This window comes from Macaca thibetana, chromosome 20, assembly GCF_024542745.1.
Source record: "Macaca thibetana thibetana isolate TM-01 chromosome 20, ASM2454274v1, whole genome shotgun sequence".
In the NCBI taxonomy this organism is placed as follows: Eukaryota; Metazoa; Chordata; class Mammalia; order Primates; family Cercopithecidae; genus Macaca; species Macaca thibetana.
The window spans coordinates 61,080,273-61,102,272 of record NC_065597.1 but is presented as its reverse complement, the minus strand read 5'-3'; the positions used below and the strand labels follow the sequence as shown (position 1 = coordinate 61,102,272).

Here is a 22,000-nt window from a genome sequence, read left to right as displayed (position 1 = left end):
GAACCCATCAGTTTACTAACTTCAAAAGTGGAGACTATTTTCTTTTAAAGTTCTATGCATAAAAATTCTAAATGCGTTTCCAGTAGAAAAGGCACAAGTCAGATATGTTGAGCAAGTTGATGGAGTCAAGGCACCACCTGCTCCCAGGTGCCTGAGATGAATCGTGTTCTTGCCTCTGTGCCCTCACTGCCAGGCAATCAGCAGAGAGAGGCACCCAAGGACAGCTGTGCTCCCCAGCTCTCTGTGGCAGTGGCATTGCCCTGCTTCTGTGTACAGACTCCGCACCATTCCCTATGAGCTCAGCCTCTCCCTTTCCCTGCCTCCCACCCACATCTTTAGAAACTGGCATCTCTGCCTTTCCATGGTTTAAAGTCCCTGTCACTCTTCCCCAGGTGGTCCTGCTCGTCTATCACTGGAGCAGCAGGGAATCTGAACACGACCTCCTGGTCCACAAGGCTGTGGCCAAATGGACGGCGGAAGAAGTTGTCCTCTGGCTGGAGCAGCTGGGCCCTTGGGCCTCTCTTTACAGGGAAAGGTTTTTATCTGAACGAGTAAATGGAAGGTGAGGAGCAAAGTCTTCTGACACACCATGGACGTTTTAGAAAACAGCTTTATTGAGATATAATCCAGGCTAGGCGCAGTGGCTCACACCTGTATTCCCAGCACTTTGGGAGGCCGAGGCGGATGGATCATTTGAGGTCAGTAGTTTGAGACCAGCCTGACCAATACGATGAAACCCCATCTCTACTAAAAATATTTTTAAAAATTAGCCAGGCATGGTAGTGCACACCTGTAATCCCCATCTATTCGGGAGGCTGAGACAGGAGAATCACTTGAATCCAAGAGGTGGAGGTTGCAGTGAGCCAAGATCATGCCACTGCACTCCAGCCTAGGCAACAGGGCAAGACATCATCTCAAAAAAAAAAAGAGAGATGTACAATCCACATAAAATTCACACATTTGAATTGCACAATCCATAGTTTTTAATGTGTTCACAAATAGTGTAATTATCACCACAGCTGATTTTAGAATATTTTCATCACCCCAAAAGAAAGCTTTTACCCTTTAGTCAACCCTCATTTCTCCCCAACCCCCAACCCCTGGCAAACACCATTCTACTTTCTGTCTCTACATATTTTCTATTCTGGACATTTTATATGCATGGATTCATACGACGTGTGGTATTTTGTGTCTGGCTTTTTCACTTAGCATAATTTTGTTTCAAGGTTTACCCATGACATACCATGTGTCAGTACTTCATTCCTTTTTATGGCTGAATAATACTTCTACTGTAAGAGTATACCGCATTTTATTCATCCATTCATTGGTTGATGGACATTTGGGTTGATTCCATTTTTTGGCTATTATGAATAATGATGCTATGATCGTTCACATGCAGATTCTTGCATGAACATGTATTTTCAATACTGTCTTGGAGTGAAATGACTGAGTCATAGGGTAACTCTATTCTGACTCTATGTTTAACTATCAAACTATTTTCCACAGCAGCTATACCATTTAATGTCCAGGTCATTTAAATTTCTTTGTTGCTTCCAGATTATAAAATTGTGTAAGGAAAAATTCTCTCTAATCACAAGAATAAACACAGAAGACTTTTGTGACCAAATGTATGGGGTTCTCCCACATATACCTAACAGCAGCCACCAGCTGGATGTCCTCTAATTCAGTTCCCACACTGACTACCCAGAGATACTGTCAGATCCCACAGGGTGAGGGTGCTGCCCCCAAGATTGCCCCTGACTAATTCTAGTCACAAATCCAGGCTTCCACAATTTCTGACCCACCAGCTTCAAGTTGGAGTTCCCATGATTCCCTCTTTGGGTTCAATTAATTTGCAGGAGCAGCTCACAGAACTCAAGGAAACATAACTTTCACTGGTTTATTATAAAGGATATTGCAAAAGATACAGATGAAGAGACATTTAGGGCGAGGTATGGGGGAAAGGGCACAGAGCTTCCATGCTCTCCATGGGTGCACTCCCCCCAGGAAGCTCACATGCTCAGCTCTCCAGAAGCTCACTGAATCCTGTCCCCTTGAGTACCTTGTTTTTGGTTTTGTTTTTTCAGACAGCGTCTCACTCTGTAGCCCAGGCTGGAGTGCAGTGGCACAACCTCGACTCACTGCAACCTCCGCCTCTCGGGCTCAAGGAGTCCTCCTGCCTCAGCCTCCCAAGTAGCTGGGACTACAGGCGTGTGCCACCACGTCTAGCTAATTTTTGTATTTTTAATAGAGGCGGGGTTTTGCCATGTCACCCAGGCTGGTCTTGAACTCCTGGACTCAAACGATCCGCCCGCCTGAGCCTCCCAAAGTGTTGTGATTATAGGCATGAGCCCCCGCACCCTCCTCATGGAAGATTCTTAAGCCCCACAATCAGAAAGGTAGGAAAAGATTAGAGTGAAAGGAGAGCAGGAGATCAGATGCCTGCATGGAGGCCTGACATGCCCAACTTTTTTTTTTTTTTTTTTTTTTTAGATGGAGTCTCGCTCTGTCGTTCAGGCTGGAGTGTAGTGGTGTGATCCCGGCTCACTGCAACCTCCGCCTCCTGGGTTCAAGCGATTCTTCTGCCTCAGCCTCCCAAGTAGCTGGGATTGCAAGCACCCGCCACCATGCTCAGCTAATTTTTGTAATTTTAGTAGAGATAGGGTTTCACTGTGTTGACCAGGCAGGTGTTGAACTCCTGACCTCAGTGCTGGGATTACAGGCGTGAGCCAGCATGCTCAGCCTCCAACATTCTAACACAGATTGGAATAAGGGATATAGCAGCTATGAGCCGGGAACTATGGATGAAAGCCAATATATAAGACCACATTAATATATATTTATTTTTATTTTATTTTTTTGAGATGGTGTCTTACTCTGTCTCCCAGGCTGAAGTACAGTGGCAGTGATCTCGGCTCACTACAACCTCCGCCTCCCAGGTTCAGGTGATCCTCCTGCCTCAACCTCCTGAGTAGCTGGGATTATAGGTACCTGCCATCATGCCTAGCTAATTTTTGTATTTTTAGTAGAGTTGGGGTTTCGCCATGTTGTCCAGGCTGGTCTGAAACTCCTGACCTCTGGTGATCCACCTCGGCCTCCCAAAGTGCTGGGATTACACGCGTGAGCCACGACATCTGGCAAATATATATTTTTATTTTTAAAAAAATAATATAGAACTATGTGATACTGAAAGTGACATACTCTTGTAATCCTACTCTTCAGAAAACTATCTTGCTAGACTAACCTTTCCAGATGTTTCCAGATGTATTCTTATACAAATATAAATATATAAATGTGTTTTTTTAATTTAAACTGGAAATATGATTGTACTAAACATACAAACCTGTGCTTGTATGTATACGTGTATATATATATTTACATCTATATCCACCCACCCCCTAAGGATGTTACACATAACATCACACAGTGATAAGAGTATCCGCTCTCCCTAATTCATTTGTTTCAGACACCCACTTCACCCATTGCCTGGCTGCCTGACTGCCTGACTGCCACCCCTCCTACTCCAGTGACTTTTTCCCTCCTCTCCACCCAGTTTTCAACACGACTCTGTTTTGAGGAAATGACATACTCCTACTTTAATTAGCTTTATATAGAAATTCACCTCCCCCAAAATTATGGTATAAAAATTTCTCTACCTAGTTAGTACAATGTATTTTTTATTTTTACATAGTTTTCTAGAGGACAAATTCCTGGAACTGGAATTGCTGGGCCAAAGGTAATAAATCTACAAATTTAATAAGCATCACCAAATTACCCATAAAAGGACCATCAATTAACACTACTCAACCAGTAGTTGCATATGCAGCTTATGGTGATGTTTTTCATGATGAATCACTGTGGAGGAGAATTTGTGTTTTCTCTTTTTTTTTTAATTTTATTTTATTTTATTTTATTTTTTGAGACAGAGTTTCACCCTTGTTACCCAGGCTGGGGTGCAATGGCACAATCTTGGCTCACTGCAACCTTCACCTCCTGGGTTCAAGCAATTCTCCTGCTTCAGCCTCCCGAGCAGCTGGGATTACAGGTGCATGCCACCACGCCCGACTAATTTGTATTTTTAGTAGAGACCAGGTTTCACCACGTTGGCCAGGCTGGTCTCAAACTCCTGACCTCAGATGATCTACCCACCTCAGCCTCCCAAAGTGCTGGATTACAGTCATGAGCCACCGCCCCCGACCAGAAATTGTGTTTTCTGATGAGGAAAGCAGATACAGGATCTCCAATACTTTTTATTAAATTAAATCCCTACCTTAAAACAACTACCCTTTTTTCTTCAAGAGATGGAATCCCTTTCTGTCACCAAGGCTAGAGTGCAGTAGCAATATCATAGCTCACTACAGCCTCAAAGTCCTGGGCTTTGACAATCCTCTTGTCTCAGCCTCCCAAGTAATTAAAACGACAGGTGCATGCCACCATGCCTGGCTAATTTTTTTGGAGAGACAGGGTCTCACTATGTCGTGCGGGCTGGTCTCAAACTCCTGGGCTCAAGTGATCCTTCTGCTTCAGCCTACCAAAGCACTGGGATTATAGGTGTGAGCCACTGTGCCCATCTAAGAACTATTCTTTTTTTTTTTTTTTGAGACGGAGTACTCGCTCTGTCGCCCAGGCTGGAGCGTGATGCCACAATCTCTGCTCACTGCAAGCTCCACCTCCTGGGTTCATGCCATTCTCCTGCCTCAGCCTCCCGAGTAACTGGGACTATAGGCGCCTGCCACCATGCCCAGCTAATTTTTTGTATTTTTAGTAGAGACGGGGATTTCACCATGTTAGCCAGGATGGTCTTGATCTCCTGACCTCGTGATCCGCCTGCCTCAGCCTCCCAAAGTGCGAACTCTTCTTAATGTTGTAATGTTTATTGGATTTCCTTCTAATTTTTCCTATACGTACACACAGTTTTAAAAATAGAGTAATACGTGAGAGATCAGAGCTTATAACTGAAAGATCAAAGGCTTAGGAACAAAACAGACCTAGGAATGCCTTGAGAAAGTCACCTTATTTCTCTAAGTGAGTTTTCTTTTCTTTTTTTTTTTTTTTTTTTTTTTTTTCTTTTTTTTTTTTTTGAGATGCAGTCTCACTCTGTCATCTGGGCTGGAGGCTGGAGTGCAGTGGCGAGATCTTAGCTCACTGCAACCTTCACCTCCCAGGTTCAAGCAATTCTCATGCCTCAGCCTCCCAAGTGCCTGGGATTACAGGTGTGCGTTAATTTTTGTACTTTTAATAGAGACGTAGTTTTACCATGTTAGCCAGGCTGGTGTTAAACACCTGATTTCAAGTGATCTGCCAGCCTCAGCCTCCCAAAGAGCTGGGATTATAGGCATGAGCCACCACGCCCAGCCAAAGCGAGTTTTCTGATCTACAAAAGCAGCAAAATGCCACCTACCCTGAATAATTGTTATACGGATCAGTGATGACTTATGAAAGTATTTACAGATGGTCACTTGTAAATAGTAAGCATTCAATTATTTGCTGCTATTGATGTTGTTAAATGTGAAATGTCTCAAGCCTACAGTATTTATGTTGATAAGAAGGAACTCTTGAGTGTAGAGAGTTTGCTTCTAGTATATAATCGCAAAATAAATCTTCTCCTATCCCTCCACAGGTTGCTTTTAACTTTGACAGAGGAAGAATTTTCCAAGACGCCATATACCATAGAAAACAGCAGCCACAGGAGAGCCATCCTCATGGAGCTAGAACGTGTCAAAGCATTAGGCATGAAGCCCCCCCAGAATCTCTGGGAATATAAGGTGAACACTTTAATGATTTTTATTTTTGTAGGTTTTTTTTTGTTTTTTTTTTTTTTGCTTTTTATTTTTATATTTTGTTAATTTGTTTTTTAATTTCAGGATTTTCTTTTTTATTTTTGACTGTTTATTTACTTATTTATTTATTTTATTTTGAGACAGAGTCCTGCTCTGTCGCCCAGGCTGGAGTGCAGTGGCGCAATCTCAGCTCAGTGCAACCTCTGCCTCCCAGGTTCAAGTGATTCTCCTACCTGAGCCTCCAGAGTAGCTGGGATTACCCCACCCAGCTAATTCTCTCTCTCTCTCTCTCTTTCTCTCTCTCTCTCTCTCTCTCTCTCCCCCCCCCCTTTCTTTCTTTTCTTTTTCTTTTCTTTTTTTTCTGGCTCATTGCAACCTCTACCTCCCAGGTTCAAGAGATTCTCCTGCCTCAGCCTCACGAGCAGCTGGGATTACAGTTACACGCGACCATGCCCAACTGATGTTTATGTTTCTAGTAGAGATGGGGTTGCAGGATGTTGGCTAGGCTGATCTCAAACTCCTGACCTCAGGTGATCCGCCCACCTTCTGACCTCAGCCTCCCAAAGTGCCGGGATTACAGGCGTGAGCCACTGCACCCGGCCTATTTTACAAACAAATAAGGAAAGAGATGCTTATGTGTTTTGGGGACCTTGAATTGTTGGAATATCACTGGACGACAATTTGTCAATAACATTTCAGTTTAAACCGCATCTGCTCTTTAAGCCAGCATTTCACTCCTTTGCACTTGGAATGGAGGCAGTACAGCATGGTGATCAAGAGTGAGGCTCTGGGCCGGGCGTGGTGGCTCACAACTGTAATCCCAGCACTTTGGGAGGCCGAGGCAGGGGGGATGACCTGAGGTCAGCAGTTTGAGATCAGCCTGACCAACATGGTGAAACCTTATCTGTACTAAAATCACAAAAATTAGCTGCGTGTGGTGGCGCATGCCTGTAGGTCTATTTACTTGGAGGCAGGAGAAATGCTTGAACCTGGGAGGTTGAGGCTGCAGTAGCCAAGATCACACCGCTGCACTGCAGCCTGGAGGACAGAGCAAGACTCCATCTCAAAAAAAAAACAGAAACAAAAAGAGTAATGCTGTGGGCTGGGCATGGTGGTTCACAACTATAATGCTAATACTTTGGAAGGCTGAGGTGAGAGGATTGCTTGAGCCCAGGAGTTCAAGACTAGCCTGGGTAACATGGCAAGACCCCATCTCTACAAAAAGTACACACACAAAAAAAATTAGTTGAGTGTGGTAGTGCCAGCCATTTGCAAGGCTGAGGCTGCAGTAAACCATGATCAAGCCACTGTACTCCAGCCTGGGTGACAGAGTGAGACCCTGTTTCAGAAGAAAACAAAGTAAGACCCTGGCACTAGCCTGCCTGGGCCAGCTCCTTCAAGACACACCACCTGTTGGAACACCAGCAAGTACCTGCGCCTCTCCTTGCCTGTGTCCTCCTGGGTAAATAACCTTAGAGGGTCATTGTGTGACTCCAATATTTGATTAACAGAAAGTCATTAAACAAGTTATTCACTGTAGCATTGTTGGTAATTGCAGGAGTAGGAAACAACCTAAGTACCCCTCATTAGAAACAAGTTGAATAAATAAGGCACACCCATGTAGGCAGCCACTGGAAAAGGGAACAAAGACTTTGTGTTCATAAGGAACGTTGGGCTCAAGCCTGTAATACCAGCACTTTGGGAGGACGAGGTGGGTGGATTACTTGAGGCCAGGAGTTCCAGACCAGACTGACCAACATGGTGAAACCCCGTCTTACTAAAAATACAAAAATTAGTGAGGTGTGGTTGTACAGCTACTCAGGAGGCTACGGCAGAAGTGCTTGAACTCAGGCAGCGGAGGTTGCAGTGAGCTGAGATGGTGTCACTGCACTCCAGCCTGAGTGACAGAGTGAGACACTGTCTCAAAAGAAAAAAAAAAAGAAAAAATGCTTGTTTACTATGTGCATGTATTACCTTAATAACTAGTTTCAAATATCGTAAAGAATACATGTGGAGTTCCTGAAATAGAATGTTTGTTATTTTTTGTGTTGTTGGTTTGTTTTTTTGTTTTGTTTTGTTTTGTTTTTTTGAAACGGAGTCTCGCTGTGTCGCCCAGGCTGGAGTGCAATGGTGCGATCTCAGCTCACTGCAAGCTCCACCTCCTGGGTTCACGCCATTCTCTTGCCTCAGCCTCCCGAGTAGCTGGGACTACGGGTGCCTGCCACCACACCTGGCTAATTTTTGTATTTTTAGTAGAGACGGGGTTTCACTATGTTAGCCAGGATGGTCTTGATCTCCTGACCTCGTGATCTGCCCGCCTCGGCCTCCCAAAGTGCTGGGATTACAGGCGTGAGCCACCGCACCTGGCCTGTTTTTGTTTTTTTGAGACAGAGTCTCACTGTTGCCCAGACTGGAGTGCAATGGTGTGACATTAGCTCACTACAACCTCTGCCTTCCAGGTTCAAGCAATTCTCATACTTCAGCCTCCAGAGTAGCTAGGAATACATGCACGTGCCACCATGCCCGGCTAACTTTGTATTTTTAGTAGAGACAGGGTTTTACCATGTTGACCAGGCTAGTCTTGAACTCCTGACCTCAGGTAATCTGCCCTCCTCAGCCTCCCAAAGTGCTGGGATTACAGGCGTGAGCCACCGTGCCCAGCCAAGCTGCCATATTTTTCATAGGTAAATATTTCAGCATTAATCTCTAAAAAAAAAAAAACAAACTCTTTTTTGAAAAGGAGTCTCACTGTGTTGCCCAGGCTGCTCTCAAATTCCTGGTCAAGCAATCCTCCTACCTCAGCTTCCCAAGTAGCTGGGACTACAGGCAAAGGCTACTGAAGCAGCTACATTGTCTGGGGTAAAAAAAACTGGGGTTTGTCATCTTGCACCAGGAAAATTTAGGACACAGACACACAAGAGGAGTTGAACAGAGGTTTAATAGGCAAAAGTAAGAGAAAGGAAAACAGCTCTGTGTCTAGTGTGAGAGAGGGGACTTCTAAGAGGAAAAGACTGGTGAGCAGTAGATGTGCTGGATTTTTTAGTCAGGTTGGAGGAGGCGGTGTCTGATTTACATAGGGCTCACAGATTGGTTCGATCAGGTATGATGTTTCTGTAGTACACAGGAAGGGTGGCCACCCCACCCTAATCTTATTGTGCAAATGAACTTTCTGTCACTTTGGCTGGTGCTATCTTGTCTGCTCCTTACTGTACTGTACACGTGACTGACAAAGAGAAGGGAAGATGGAGCCACTATCTTGAACATGATTGATATAACTGCCAGCATCTATGTTTGCAGTTCCATTTTATAGGCTGCTGTTTGTTAGAAAGGAAAATTATTTGAGGCTGCTATTCATTAAAAGGAAAACCTTACTGAGGACTCCGGTACCCTCACTATCTGCCTAAGTAATTTCTTCTTAACTCCTGTATCACTACCATGTCCTGCTTGAAAATTAAAGACTTTTTAAATGACAAAATTACAATATCACCATTGTACACCCCTCCACCAATTAATTCTGAATTTTTTTTTTTTTTTTTTTTTTTGAGATGGAGTTTTGCTTTTGTCGCCCAGGCTGGAGTGCAATGGCGCAATCTCAGCTCACTGCAAACTCCGCCTCCCGGGTTCAAGCGATTCCCCTCCTCTCCTGAGTAGCTGGGAATACAGGTATGCACCTCCATGCCCACCTAATTTTTTGTATTTTTAGTAGAGATGGGATTTCACCATGTTGGCCAGGCTGATCTCAAATTGCTGACCTCAGGTGATCCACCCGCCTCGGCCTCCCAAAGTGCTGGATTACAGGCATGAGCCACTGCACCCGGCCAATTCTCTGATATTATTAAATTACTTGTCAACTTTCAAATATCTCACTTTTTCTTTAAAGTAGGTTTGTTGCAATCAGCGTCCAAACAAGGTCTGTCTTTAGTTGTTAGTCTCTTAAGTCTCTTAGTTTATGGATTCTCTCTACCTCTGTTTGTTACCCCACATTTATTTCAACAAAGAAACTAGATCATTTTGTCCCATAGACTGTTCCACATTTTGAATTTAGCTGATTTTCTGTGTGGTGTCACTTAGCAGGCCCCTCTGCCCCCTATATATCCAGAAATCTGGTAGTTAGATCTAGAGACTTACTTTGGTTCAAGGTTGCCAAGACTGTTTCAAAGGTGGTGGTGGTTTGTTTCATTAAGAGGCTCATAACATCCAGTGCTCTCTTTAACAGATGGCAGCAGCCCTGTGATCATGATTGTTTAGATCTGTCATTAGGGTTACAAACCAGTGATAATATAATTCTCTCATTGCTTCTTCATTTAGTAGCTGAAATAAATCTTTAAGAAAAGAAATTTTTCCTCATCCTTTGATTACCCTGAATATAGTTTGTACCAGAAAGCATGCTTGATGCTTTCCTTTTATTTGTCAGTTTCAGAATAGTGACCTGGTTCACTACTGTCTACTAAAGGTGGCCACTTTGTTTCTTCAGGATCGTAAGCAGGATTTTAGCATTCTTGATGTGTTTCAGTATATTTTAGTGATTATACTTGTTGATGCTCAAATTATCCTTTTTTGAGTAGGAGCCTCCTCAAATTATTTTCTGAGTGGTTTTTTTTTTGTTTTTTGTTTTTTGTTTAATTTAACTTTTTAATTGAGGTAGAATATACTTGCTAGTGAGCCCTCTTTTAAGAGATGGGGCCGGGTGTGGTGGCTCATGACTGTAATCCCAGCACTTTGGGAGGCAGAGGTGGGCGGATCACCTCAGGTCAGGACGGAGTTCCAGATTAGCCTGACCAACATAGTGAAACCTCATCTGTACTAAAAATACAAAAATTAGCTGGGTGTGGTGGCGCGTGCCTGTAATCCCAGCTACTCAGAAGGCTGAAGCGAGAGAATTGCTTGAACCCAGGAGGCAGAGGTTTCAGTGAACCATTGCACTCCAGCCTGGGCGACAGAGTGAGATTCCATCTCAAAAAAAAAAATGATGGGTCTTGCTCTGTCACCCAGGCTGGAGTGCAGTAGCACGATCATGACTCACTGCAGCCTCAAACTCCTGGGCTCCAGTGATCCTCCCATCTCAGCCTCTCTAGCAGCTGGGATTACAGGCACACACCACCATGCCTGACTAATTTTTTTTTTTTTTTTAATAGAAATGAGGTGTCATTTTGTTGCCCAGGCTTGTCTCAGACTCGTAGCTTCAAGCAGTCCTCCCACCTTGGCCTCCCAAAGTGCTTTTATTACAGGCATAAGCCACCATGCCTGACCTTAGTGAGTTCTTTTGATGTGACCTCACTGGTGTTTGATAGTTTCCCTTCTCATGTGTCAAGATGGTCAGGTTACTCCTGTACCTTTCTTGCCCCAGACTTGGAAATCTGCCATTTCACTAGTTGGATCTTTTCTTAAAATCTTTAGATTTTCTTAAAATCACTTTAGAAAATATCAGATATAGGCCGGGCGCGGTGGCTCAAGCCTATAATCCCAGCACTTTGGGAGGCCGAGACGGGTGGATCACGAGGTCAGGAGATCGAGCCCATCCTGGCTAACACGGTGAAACCCTGTCTCTACTAAAAAATAGAAAAAAAAAACTAGCTGGGTGAGTTGGCGGGCGCCTGTAGTCCCAGCTACACGGGAGGCTGAGGCAGGAGAATGGCTTAAACCCAGGAGGCGGAGCTTGCAGTGAGCTGAGATCCGGCCACTGCACACCAGCCCGGGCGACAGAGCGAGACTCCGTCTCAAAAAAAAAAAAAAAAAAAAAAGAAAAGAAAATATCAGATTTAAACAAAAATAAAGGGACAAATGTATTCAGAGCCAGTTTCAGTGATGACCAACTCATGGCCATTCCTACTTCCTTACTACCCCTCTACTTACACCCCAAACCCGGGATTATATTAAAGCATACCCGAACATCATCTTATTGCACCCCTAAATACTGTAGTATGCATTTCTTTCTTCTTTTTTTTTTTTTTTTTTTTTTTTTTTGAGACCAAGTCTCGCTCTGTCACCCAGGCTGGAGTGCAGTGGCACAATCTCAGCTCAATGCAACATCCATCTCCCAGTTTCAAGCAATTCTCCTGCCTCAGCCTTCTGAGTAGCTGGGACTACAAGTGCCCACCACCATGCCTGGCTAATTTTTTTTGTATTTTTAGTAGAGACGGGGTTTCACCATGTTGGTCAGGCTGGTCTCGAACTCTTGACCTCAGGCAGTCTGCCTGCCTCAGCCTCCCAAAGTGCTAGGATTACAGGTGTGAGCCGTCACGCCCAGCTTCTGTAGTATGCATTTCTAAAGAGAAAGAATCTTTTTAAAAATGCAATCATCACACTTTAAAAAAAATCTAATAGCAAGTTATTCATAGCATCAGGTAAGTTGAATGTTTTAACAGTTTTTGTTGAGGTAAAATTGATGTACACCTACTTAAAGTGTATGATGTGATAAGTTTTGACATATGCACACCCATGAAACCATCATCACAATGTAGATGGGGAACATCTCAGTCACTCCCAGAAGTTTCCTCCTGCCCCTGTTAAGCCCTCCCTCCCAGCCCTCCCAATTCCAACAAGGATGCAGTGATCTCCACTGGGCACTGGGGATTTAATTTGCATTTCTCATTTAATTTGCGTTCACATGCTTATTTGCCATCCTTATATCTTCTGTGGTAAAGTGCTCATTTTATTTTGATGCTGCTAAGAATCAAATAAATGAATTTTTTTTTTTTTTTTTTTTTTTTTTTGAGACGGAGTTTTGCTCTTGTCACCCAGGCTGGAGTGCAATGGCAAGATCTCAGCTCACTGCAACCTCTGCCTCCTGGGTTTAAGTGATTGTCCTGTCTCAGCCTCCCGGGTAGCTAGGATTACAGGCGCTTGCCACCACGCCCACCTAATTTTTGTGTTTTTAGTAGAGACGGGGTTTTATCATATTGGTCAGGCTGGTCTCGAACTCCTGACCTCAGGTGATCCATCTGCCTCCGCCTCCCAAAGTGCTGGGATTACAGGTGTGAGCCACTGCGCCCGGCCTTTTTTTTTTTTTTTTTAAGAGACAAGGTCTTAGGCTGGGCATGGTGGCTCACACCTGTAATCCCAGCACTTTGGGAGACCGAGGCAGGTGGATCACCTGAGGTCAGGAGTTCGAGACCAACCTGGCCAACATAGTGAAACCCTGTGTCTACTGAAAGTACAAAAATTAGCCAGGCGTGGCATTACTCACTTGTAATCCCAACTACTTGGGAGGCTGAGGCAGGAGAATTGCTTGAATCCAGGAGGTAGATGTTGCAGTGAGCCAAAAATGCACCACTGCACTCCAGCCTGGGCGACAGAGCGAGACTCTGTCTCAAAAAATTAAAAAAATTAAGAGACAGGGTCTTGCTTTGTCGCTCAGGCTGGTCTTGAACTCCTGGCCTCAGGCAATCCTCTTGCCTCCCAAAGTGTTAGGATTACAGGTGTGAGCCACCGTGCTTAGCCTGAGTCATCTATTCAGTTACTTTTATAATAAGGAAGTAAACATTTACTGTAGTAAAACTTGATTTACAAAAGTGAAGAAAATGAAAATGACTGTGAATTCCATGTTAAGAATCTGCTGTAACCATAGATTTCACTGGTTTCACTATTATACTCAATGCAGTACTAAACATCTTGTATATAAAGTCTGTATTTCGGATTCTTTGCATTAAGTGGTGCCCACTTACAGACTGATTGAATTAAACAATTTTAAGACTTTTTGATACCTTTTTCAAAATAGCTTTTTAAAAAGGCTATATTCTGCAAGGAGGGTGCAAGAGTATGCTTTTCAACCCTCCCCCAGCTATAGCTAGAGATTGGATCTTTTTTTTTTTTTTGAGCTGGAATATCTCTCTGTTCCATAGACTGGAGTGCAGTGGCGCAATCTCAGCACATTGCAACCTCCACCTCCCGGGTTCAAGTGATTCTCCAGCTTCAGCCTCCCAAGTAGCTGGGACTACAGGGCATGCGCCACTACGCCCAGCTAATTTTTGTATTTTTAGTAGAGACAGCATTTCACCACGTTGGCCAGGCTGGTTTCAAATTGCTAACCTCAAGTGATCTTCCCACCTCAACCTCCCGAAGTGTTGGGATTTACAGGCATGAGCCACCATGCCCCGCCAAGATCGGATCTTTATACAATGTAACCCAAAATGTGGATCACTTGACCTCTTCTTGCCATTCACTCATTCATGCATTGTACATACCATGCAAAAAGGCTGATGGCAACAAGCTAGAGATGGGAAGGGGCGTGGGTGGGCAGCTGACCACTATGGTTGTAATGTGGCCCTGTACTCTTCTCCTCTGCAGGCTGTGAACCCAGGCAGGTCTCTGTTCTTGCTGTACGCCCTCAAGAGCTCCCCCAGGCTGGGTCTGCTCTACCTGTACTTGTTTGACTACACTGACACCTTCCTACCCTTCATCCACACCATCTGCCCTCTGCAAGAAGACAGCTCTGGGGAGGACATCGTCACCAAGCTTCTGGTAGGTCTGCACAGTGCCTGGAGTAAAATTATTCCCCCGTTGAGTTATTTGCAGAGATTGCTACCCACCATCGGTGCCATGTTTCTTCAGTTTAACCCATGAACTCCTTCAGAATGTCTGGTAAGTCATTTGAGAGTAATATCTTTTGCTTTGCTTCTCTTGAGGCCAGTCCTGACCTGTTCATATCAAGTCACATGGATAGAGGAATCATCAAGTATAATCCACACCCATAAATAATAAAACAATTTTGAAATCTCCAGAGATCCTTTTTTTTCTCCAAAGATCATTGTAAACACTACAATCAAGTGTCTGGCTAACTGTTTTCAGCCTTGAATATAGTTTGAAGCCTGCTAATCAGATCCCTTGCACATTCCTCCTCTCATTACCCAGTCTTCACTTGCTGTTTACCTCACCAGACTGGCTGTGCAGAGACCCTGACCTTTAATTTTATTTATTGATTGACTGTTGGAGGTAGGGTCTCACTCTTTGTCCCAGGCTGGAGGGCAGTGGCACAACCACAGCTCACTGCAGCCTCGACCTCCTGGGCTCAAGCGATCCTCACACCTCAGCCTCCCAAGTAGCTGGGACTACAGGCGAGCACCACCACCCAGCTAATTTTTGCATTTTTTGCAGAGACAGGATTTCACCATTTTTGCAGACAGGGTTGCCCAGCCTGGTCTCGAACTACTCAATTCAAACCATCCTCCCACCTCGCCCTCCCCAAGTGTTGAGATTATAAGCATGAGCCACTGCACCTGGCACCCAACCCTTCAATTTTAATGAGCTCCAACAGCCTCTGCTTGTTCATCAGGCTAATTTTTTATCTGCTAATATCTGTAATTGGAAAGCTTTTCCTCCTGCCACCACAAAATTTACCTTTTTTTGGAGGGAGAAGGGAGTGTTTGTAATTTTACCACAAACTACCATTATTCTACCATAGCCAATGTTGAATTTAGGAAATGGTTCAAGCTACCCATGCAGTGATGGGAGAATAAAACACTGGTTAATTTAAATTTATTTCTATTTATTCATAATTCATGCTTAGATTTGTATTTCTGAGCTTTCATAATTATGTGACAAGCATTTCATTTCAACCTTTTTGCTAACATTTACTTAATTTGAGATTAATTATGGCTGGGCACAGTGATTCACGCCTGTAATCCAAGCACTTTGGGAGGCAGAGGCGGGTGAATCACCTGAGGTCAGGAGTTTCGAGACCAGCCTGGCCAACATGGCAAAACCCCGTCTCTACTAAAAATACAAAAATTAGCCAGTCGTGGTGGTGTACGCCTTTAATCCCAGCTACTCAGGAGGCTGAGACAGGAGAATCACTTGAACCCAGTAGGTGGAGGCTGCAGTGAGCCGAGATAGCACCACTGCATTCCAGCCTGGGTGACAGATCAAGACTCTGTCTCCAAAAAAAAAAAAAAGACTAATTATTACAAGATGAGTTGATGGATGGAAATTTCATTTTAGATTGTTGGATGTGTGTGTGTGTTGTAATCAATGTAGAACTCACTGTGATCATCAGAATTTCTTTTCTTTTTTTTTTTTTTTTTTTTTTTCCTGAGACGGAGTCTCCCTCTGTCACCCAGGATGGAGTGCAATAGTGTGATCTCAACTCACTGCAACCTCCACATCCCGGGTTCAAGTGATTCTCCTGCCTCAGCCTCTAGAGTAGTTGGGACTACAGGCGCACAGCACCACACCTGGACAATTTTTGTGTTTTTAGTAGAGATGGGGCTTCACCATGTTGGCCAGCCTGGTCTTAAACTCCTGGCCTCAGGTGATCCACCCACCTAGGCCTCCCAAAGTGCTGGGATTACAGGTGTGAGCCACCGTGCCCAGCCTGATCATCACAATATTTTGTGTAAAAGTCAGTCGTCATGACTTTTTGCATCTGTGTGTTATTTTTCAAGGATCTTAAGGAGCCTACGTGGAAGCAGTGGAGAGAGTTCCTGGTCAAATACTCCTTCCTTCCATACCAGCTGATTGCCGAGTTTGCTTGGGACTGGCTGGAGGTCCATTACTGGACATCACGGTTTCTCATCATCAATGCTATGTTACTCTCAGTTCTGGAATTATTCTCCTTTTGGAGAATCTGGTCAAGAAGTGAACTGAAGTAAGTACATTTTAATGGTTGTCACAACTGGGGATGGGAAAGAAATACCAAGTGAGGGAAAGATCTTTTATTTCTCACACTTGAAATAAATCCTCTGTCCACCCAGACCCTTCAGACTCTGCTTTGAGAAACCCAGCTTAAGCAGTGAATAGGACAATTACCTTGTGTTTTGGGGTGGGGGTTGTGGTGCTCATTGTTAAAAGTATTTTCCTATATGTCTTTATGTAATAATATACCATTTAATTTCAGGGGGAGGGGGTCAAAGGATTTTAATAATCAAGGAATAAGCAACTGAGTAGAAAAGGGTCTGTTTTAAGGTAGGCAGGCCTGTGCAAACCTGTCCCCTAAATCAGAGGAAGCTGAGGGACTGAAGAAAGAAGCTGACACATTCATTTTCTCAGAAAGAAACATTTAATAAGGCCTTGCAAACAGAAGCCCTATCTGTGTCTCGGATGGCAGCGAGACAAGATGGTGGATCCCCAGACCCAGGACTTGTATACATAGGGAAGAGGCATACATGCGTCATTCAGAAGGGATGTGCAGAACAATTGTTTAGGGTCAGGATTTATGGTAAGTACGAGAACATCAAGGCTGTTTCACCTAAGGGCAGGATTTATGTGACATACGTGTTCGTACACAGGAAACATTAGATAAACCAGAGATCTTAGAGGCTTCCCCCAAACCGGAGTTAGTGAGAAGTCAGCATTGCAGATTAGCATCCAATATGGAGTTGCTTTGGCCTCCACAGGGTGCTTTATAGAAAATGGCAGTAAGGTAGAGCATAAAGAGATCTCATGGGAAATTCTGTAGGCATGAGTTCTAATCCTGATCTGCCACCAACTAGGATAATAACAACTTAGGCTTCAAGCATGACTGGACCCTGAGACCCAAACGCTGTCACCAGGACTGGCTCTTTCTCTGTCCCTCACAGCACTGTTCTTTCTTGTGTTTTCTGCGTCAGGCAGCTCTCTTCATGTGGGGGCCCTCGGCTTCTCCACTCCAGACTTTGATCTGTGCAGCTTAACAAACCTCCAGAAAGAAAGCACTTCCTTCCCCGTGGCACTGGAAAAGGTCTCAGGGTTCCCACGCCTTTGTTCTGACGGACCCAGCCTGGGTCACATGCCCACTGCAATCCATCACCCCAATCCTGCAGGGCCACCCCAGGCTTGGGGCATGAGCTCACCCCACAACCAGAGGCTGGTTTCAGCCCTACCCAGACCACGTGGAAAAGAACAAAGGAGAGAGAATCCCCAAAACTTAGAGGCTGTTGCTGGGTGCGGTGGCTCTTGCCTGTAATCCTAGCATTTTGGGAGGCCAAGGTAGGTGGATCACCTGAGGTCAGGAGTTCGAGACCCGCCTGGCCAACATAGTGAAACCTCATCTCTACCAAAAATACAAAAATTAGCCAGGGATGGTGGTGGGTGCCTGTAATCCCAGCTACTCAGGAGGCTGAGGCAGGAGGATCGCTTGAACCCAGGGAGGTGGAGGTTGCAGTGAGCCAAGATTGAGTCATTGCGCTCCAGCCTGGGCGACAAAGCGAGACTCCATCTCAAAAAAAACCCCAAAACCTTAGAAGCTGTTTCCAGAAGAAAGGGACAGGCAGAAGTAACACTGCCACCCTTGCAGCCTTTTACCTTGACATTCTGTGACTCGCAGCCTTATGAATGGTTCTGAGAACCCAACAATCTCTCTCACCTTTCCCATGGTGACTCACTAGGTAAAAATCAAAAAAGAATCTCCCTCATTTCTTTCCATTTAGCAAACTCACTTATTTATACACAATTTGCCTATTTATCCCCCTATTGTACTCCTGGTTCTCTGCTGGGCATGGCAGATCTTTTGGTGAAGAAGACAGTCTATACTGTGAGGACCTACAGCCTAACAAAGAAAATATATATGTTAAAAAATAGATGGCCAGGCACCTTGGCTAATGCCTGTAATCCCAGCACTTTGTGAGGCAAGAGGATTGCTTGAGGCCAAGATGGGCAATGTGACAAAACCCTGTCTGTACTAAAAATACAAAAAATTAACTGGGCATGGTGGTGCACACCTGTAGTCCCAGCTACTCCAGAGGATGAGGTGGAAGGATTCCCTGAGCCCAGGAGTTTGAGACCAGCCTGGGTAACACAGCAAGACCACCTTGTCTCTACTAAAAAAATAAAGAAAAACCAGATGTGGTGATGTGTGCCTGTGGTCCCAGCTACTCAGGAGAATCACGAGACCTGGAGGTCAAGGCTGCCGTTGAGCCACATTTGCATCACTGCACTCCAGCCGGGACAAAGGAATGAGACCCTGTCTCAAAAGAAAAAAAAAAATTATGTAAGTGTTAACAAAGTGATGAAGCAGGTGAAGTTGAGGCTGTCACAGGGAGGCCTTGCCCGGTGCAGGGACAAAGAAGCTCCCTCTAGGTCATGTCCCTGAGAGTTAAAGATGGGTTGAGTAGGCAGAAGTCTCAGGCACCAGGGACAGAAGACAAGGACATTCAGCACAGGCAGCCACGCCCTTCCCAGCACCCAGAAAAGGCCGAGGGGCCGGACTTCCGGGCGTGGTCATGAGAAGCGCCTCTGATTCAACCTCTTCTCTTCTTGTTTCAGGACTGTGCCTCAGAGGATGTGGAGCCACTTCTGGAAAGTATCAACGCAGGGGCTTTTTGTGGCCATGTTCTGGCCCCTCATCCCTCAGTTTGTTTGCAACTGTTTGTTTTACTGGGCCCTGTACTTTAACCCAATTATTAACATTGATCTTGTGGTCAAGGAACTCCGGCGGCTGGAAACCCAGGTGTTGTGACTGGCACTGCCCAGGCTGAGACTCTTCAAGTCCTGCTGACGTCTGAGCTTTGACGCGTAAGAGGGGTGAGGCAGGGAGCACACTTCTATTTTTTACCCCCAGTAAAACAAGGTGCTGCTTTGTATGTCAAACACTCCAACCATGTCCTCTCCCCGTCGGCCTGTGGGTGGCATCAGCAGGGACTGACATCCGCGCAGGGAGGATTGTCTGTTTGGCTGACACAGCAGCGGCCCTTCCCACCCAGCCGCCTTCCTCACAGGGACTAGGAGGCCCAGTCCCCGACGGCTGACAAGACTCAGGGTCCTCAGTGGACACAGTGTGGGTGACATCATAAGGGCGCCACATCAGTCCCCTCCCCAACCTCAGTGACTGACAGAGGATCCTAGATCTCAGAGCCCGAGACCAGGCTTATTGGGGCCTGGCCTGTCCTCTAAGTCAAGTTTAGGAAAACAACAAAGATTCTGTCATAGGTATGGAGAGTTGCACATAAAAAGTACCGAAGAAAACCCAAAATTCAATCAACAATTCTGTCTTATTGAAGAGTTGCTAGGATTCAGAGTAAAACTCAAAGGATTCAGTTTGAGCCTAGAATGATGGTTAGACTTGTAGTCAGTGGGCTTGTTATTGTTTTGCTTTATGGAAATCATTGAAGGTCTGGATCCCTTTCTCTGAATGGAGAGATTGAGAGAGATGTCGGGCAGTTCCCATTAGATTGAGTGGCCTCCATGTTATTTAAAATTGTTTTGGCGATGCCTCACCCCTGTAATCCCAGCACTTTGGGAGGGTGAGGCAGGCAGATCACTTCAGGTCAGGAATTCAAGACCAGTCTGGCCAACATGGTGAAACCTCATCTCTACTAAAAATACAAAAATTAGCCAAGTGTGATGGCCTGCACCTGTAATCCCAGCTACTTGGAATTGGAAATCGCCTGAACCTGGGAGGCAGAGGTTGCAGGAAGGGAGATTGAACCACTGCACTCCAGCCTGGGTGACAGAGGGAGATTCTGTCAAAAAAAAAAAAAATTCATCTGTAAAATAAATTCCAGGATAGTCCTTTTGTTCAAGGAAATATTTTATAAATTGACCTCACACTGTATAATCTTTATTGTCCTATCCTGATGTATAACACAGCAGGTATAATTACACCAAGTGCTATAATTGTAAATATAGAATGAGGTGAACTATGGCCTTTTATTTCCTTCCAATGTGAACACAGCAGGTGTGAGATGTCATCTCAGAAGACTGGCCTTGCAGAAATAGGCCTACCTCCGAAATATTCTCTTGTGACTCCATGAACCATTAATTAACCCTTTGTATCTTTGAGTGAAGATTTTACTCAAATGTTGCATCTGGAAGTTTGAAGAAATTACTTGAAATAAAAATAAAGATTTTTATACAGATAAAACCTATATGTAGAGAAAAAGCAATTGTCTAGAAAACACAAAACTTCTGCATTGCCTGATAGAATCTTCTAGTCATGGGCTGAGCATGGTGGTTCATGCCTGTAATCTCAGCACTTTGGGAGGCCAGGGTGAATGGATCACTTGAGGTCAGGAGTTCGAGACTAGCCTGGCCAGGCATAGTGGCACGCACCTATAGTCCCAGCTACTTGGGAGGCTGAGGCAGGAGAATCACTTGAACCCGGGAGGCAGAAGTTGCACTGAGCCAAGATCGCACCACTGCACTCCATCTGGGTAACAGAGCAAGACTCCGTCTCCAAAAAAAAAAAAAAAATCTAGTCAATCTAGTCACGCGCTGAAATCCCCCAGCCTGATGCAGATACTGAGCCAAGGAGCCACTCTAAGGAAAAATGGGTTTTTTCCTGCTTGTGTTTGCACATCAAGCCCCAGGGTTGCTTACCTTTACCTATTTAATGCTTGTGACCTCCCATGGCAGTGTTTATACATCCCTGGTCTCATGCTACCCAGGGGTTGCCAGTATCCTTTACAGGTGAATAGATGTAGGGTGGCTGGCAAAACTCACCAAGCTGGTGCTGACTGGCTTTGCAAAGCTGGGTCTAGGCCATCCACCTCCATCCCATGGCCTCCCACACTGTCCCTACCTGCTTCTACACCCTGCTTCAAAGATGAGTAATACCCAGATTTGCTCAGGGACTGGGGCAAAGCCATGGCCTAGAGCAAACAGGCTGGGCAGGACCTTACTCCTTATCGTCAGCAGGAAGGACAGGCACACTCAGATCAGGGGCCACAGGCTGCCTCTACCTCTTCTTACCAATCATAGCAGGATGGGTACATCTAAAGAGGGTGTCTAAAATAGTCCAGGCTGGACGCAGTGGCTCATGCCTGTAATCCCAGCACTTTGGGAGGCCAAGTCGGGATGGATCACGAGGTCAGGAGTTGGAGACCAGCCTGGTCAACATGGAGAAACCCCGTCTCTACTAAAAATAAAAAGTTAGCCAGGTGTGGTGACCTGCGCCTATAATCCCAGCTACTTGGGAGGCTGAGGAAGGAGAATTGCTTGAACCCAGGAGGTGGAGGTTGCTGTGAGCTGGTATCACACCATTGCACTCCCGCTCTGGGTGACAGGGCAGGACTCTGTCTCCAGGGGGGAAAAAATACAAAAAAAATTAGCTGGGTGTTGTGGCGGTACCTGTAACCCCAATTACTCAGGAGGCTGAGGCAGGAGAATCGCCTGAACCCGGGAGGCAAAGGTTGCAGTGCATGGCAGCCTGGGCAACACAATGAGACACTGTCTCCGAAAAATACAAAATAAAAATAAAATACTCAGACCCGGCTGGGTGTGGTGGCTCACACCTGTAATCCTAACACTTTGGGAGGCTGAGGTGGGCAGATCACTTGGGCCCAGGAGATCGAGACCAACGTGGGCAACAT

General features: G+C 45.1%; 2 protein-coding genes across 5 annotated transcripts in view; both read left to right on the top strand.

The window, feature by feature from the left end:
• Window positions 1-20,557, top strand: part of BFAR (bifunctional apoptosis regulator) — a 38,955-nt gene extending 18,398 nt beyond the window's left edge. For 3 of the 4 annotated variants that reach the window (XM_050774095.1, XM_050774096.1, XM_050774098.1), the window contains 5 exons: window positions 393-562; window positions 5,621-5,765; window positions 14,067-14,240; window positions 16,160-16,362; window positions 18,957-20,557. In XM_050774095.1, the coding sequence (XP_050630052.1) occupies window positions 393-562; window positions 5,621-5,765; window positions 14,067-14,240; window positions 16,160-16,362; window positions 18,957-19,149 (885 nt within the window). In that variant the 3' untranslated portion in view covers window positions 19,150-20,557. The remainder of the gene's footprint in view (window positions 1-392; window positions 563-5,620; window positions 5,766-14,066; window positions 14,241-16,159; window positions 16,363-18,956) is intronic. The other variant, XM_050774097.1, reaches the window with a different exon arrangement.
• Window positions 1-22,000, top strand: part of NTAN1 (N-terminal asparagine amidase) — a 215,455-nt gene that overhangs the window by 21,970 nt on the left and 171,485 nt on the right. The window lies entirely within an intron of this gene.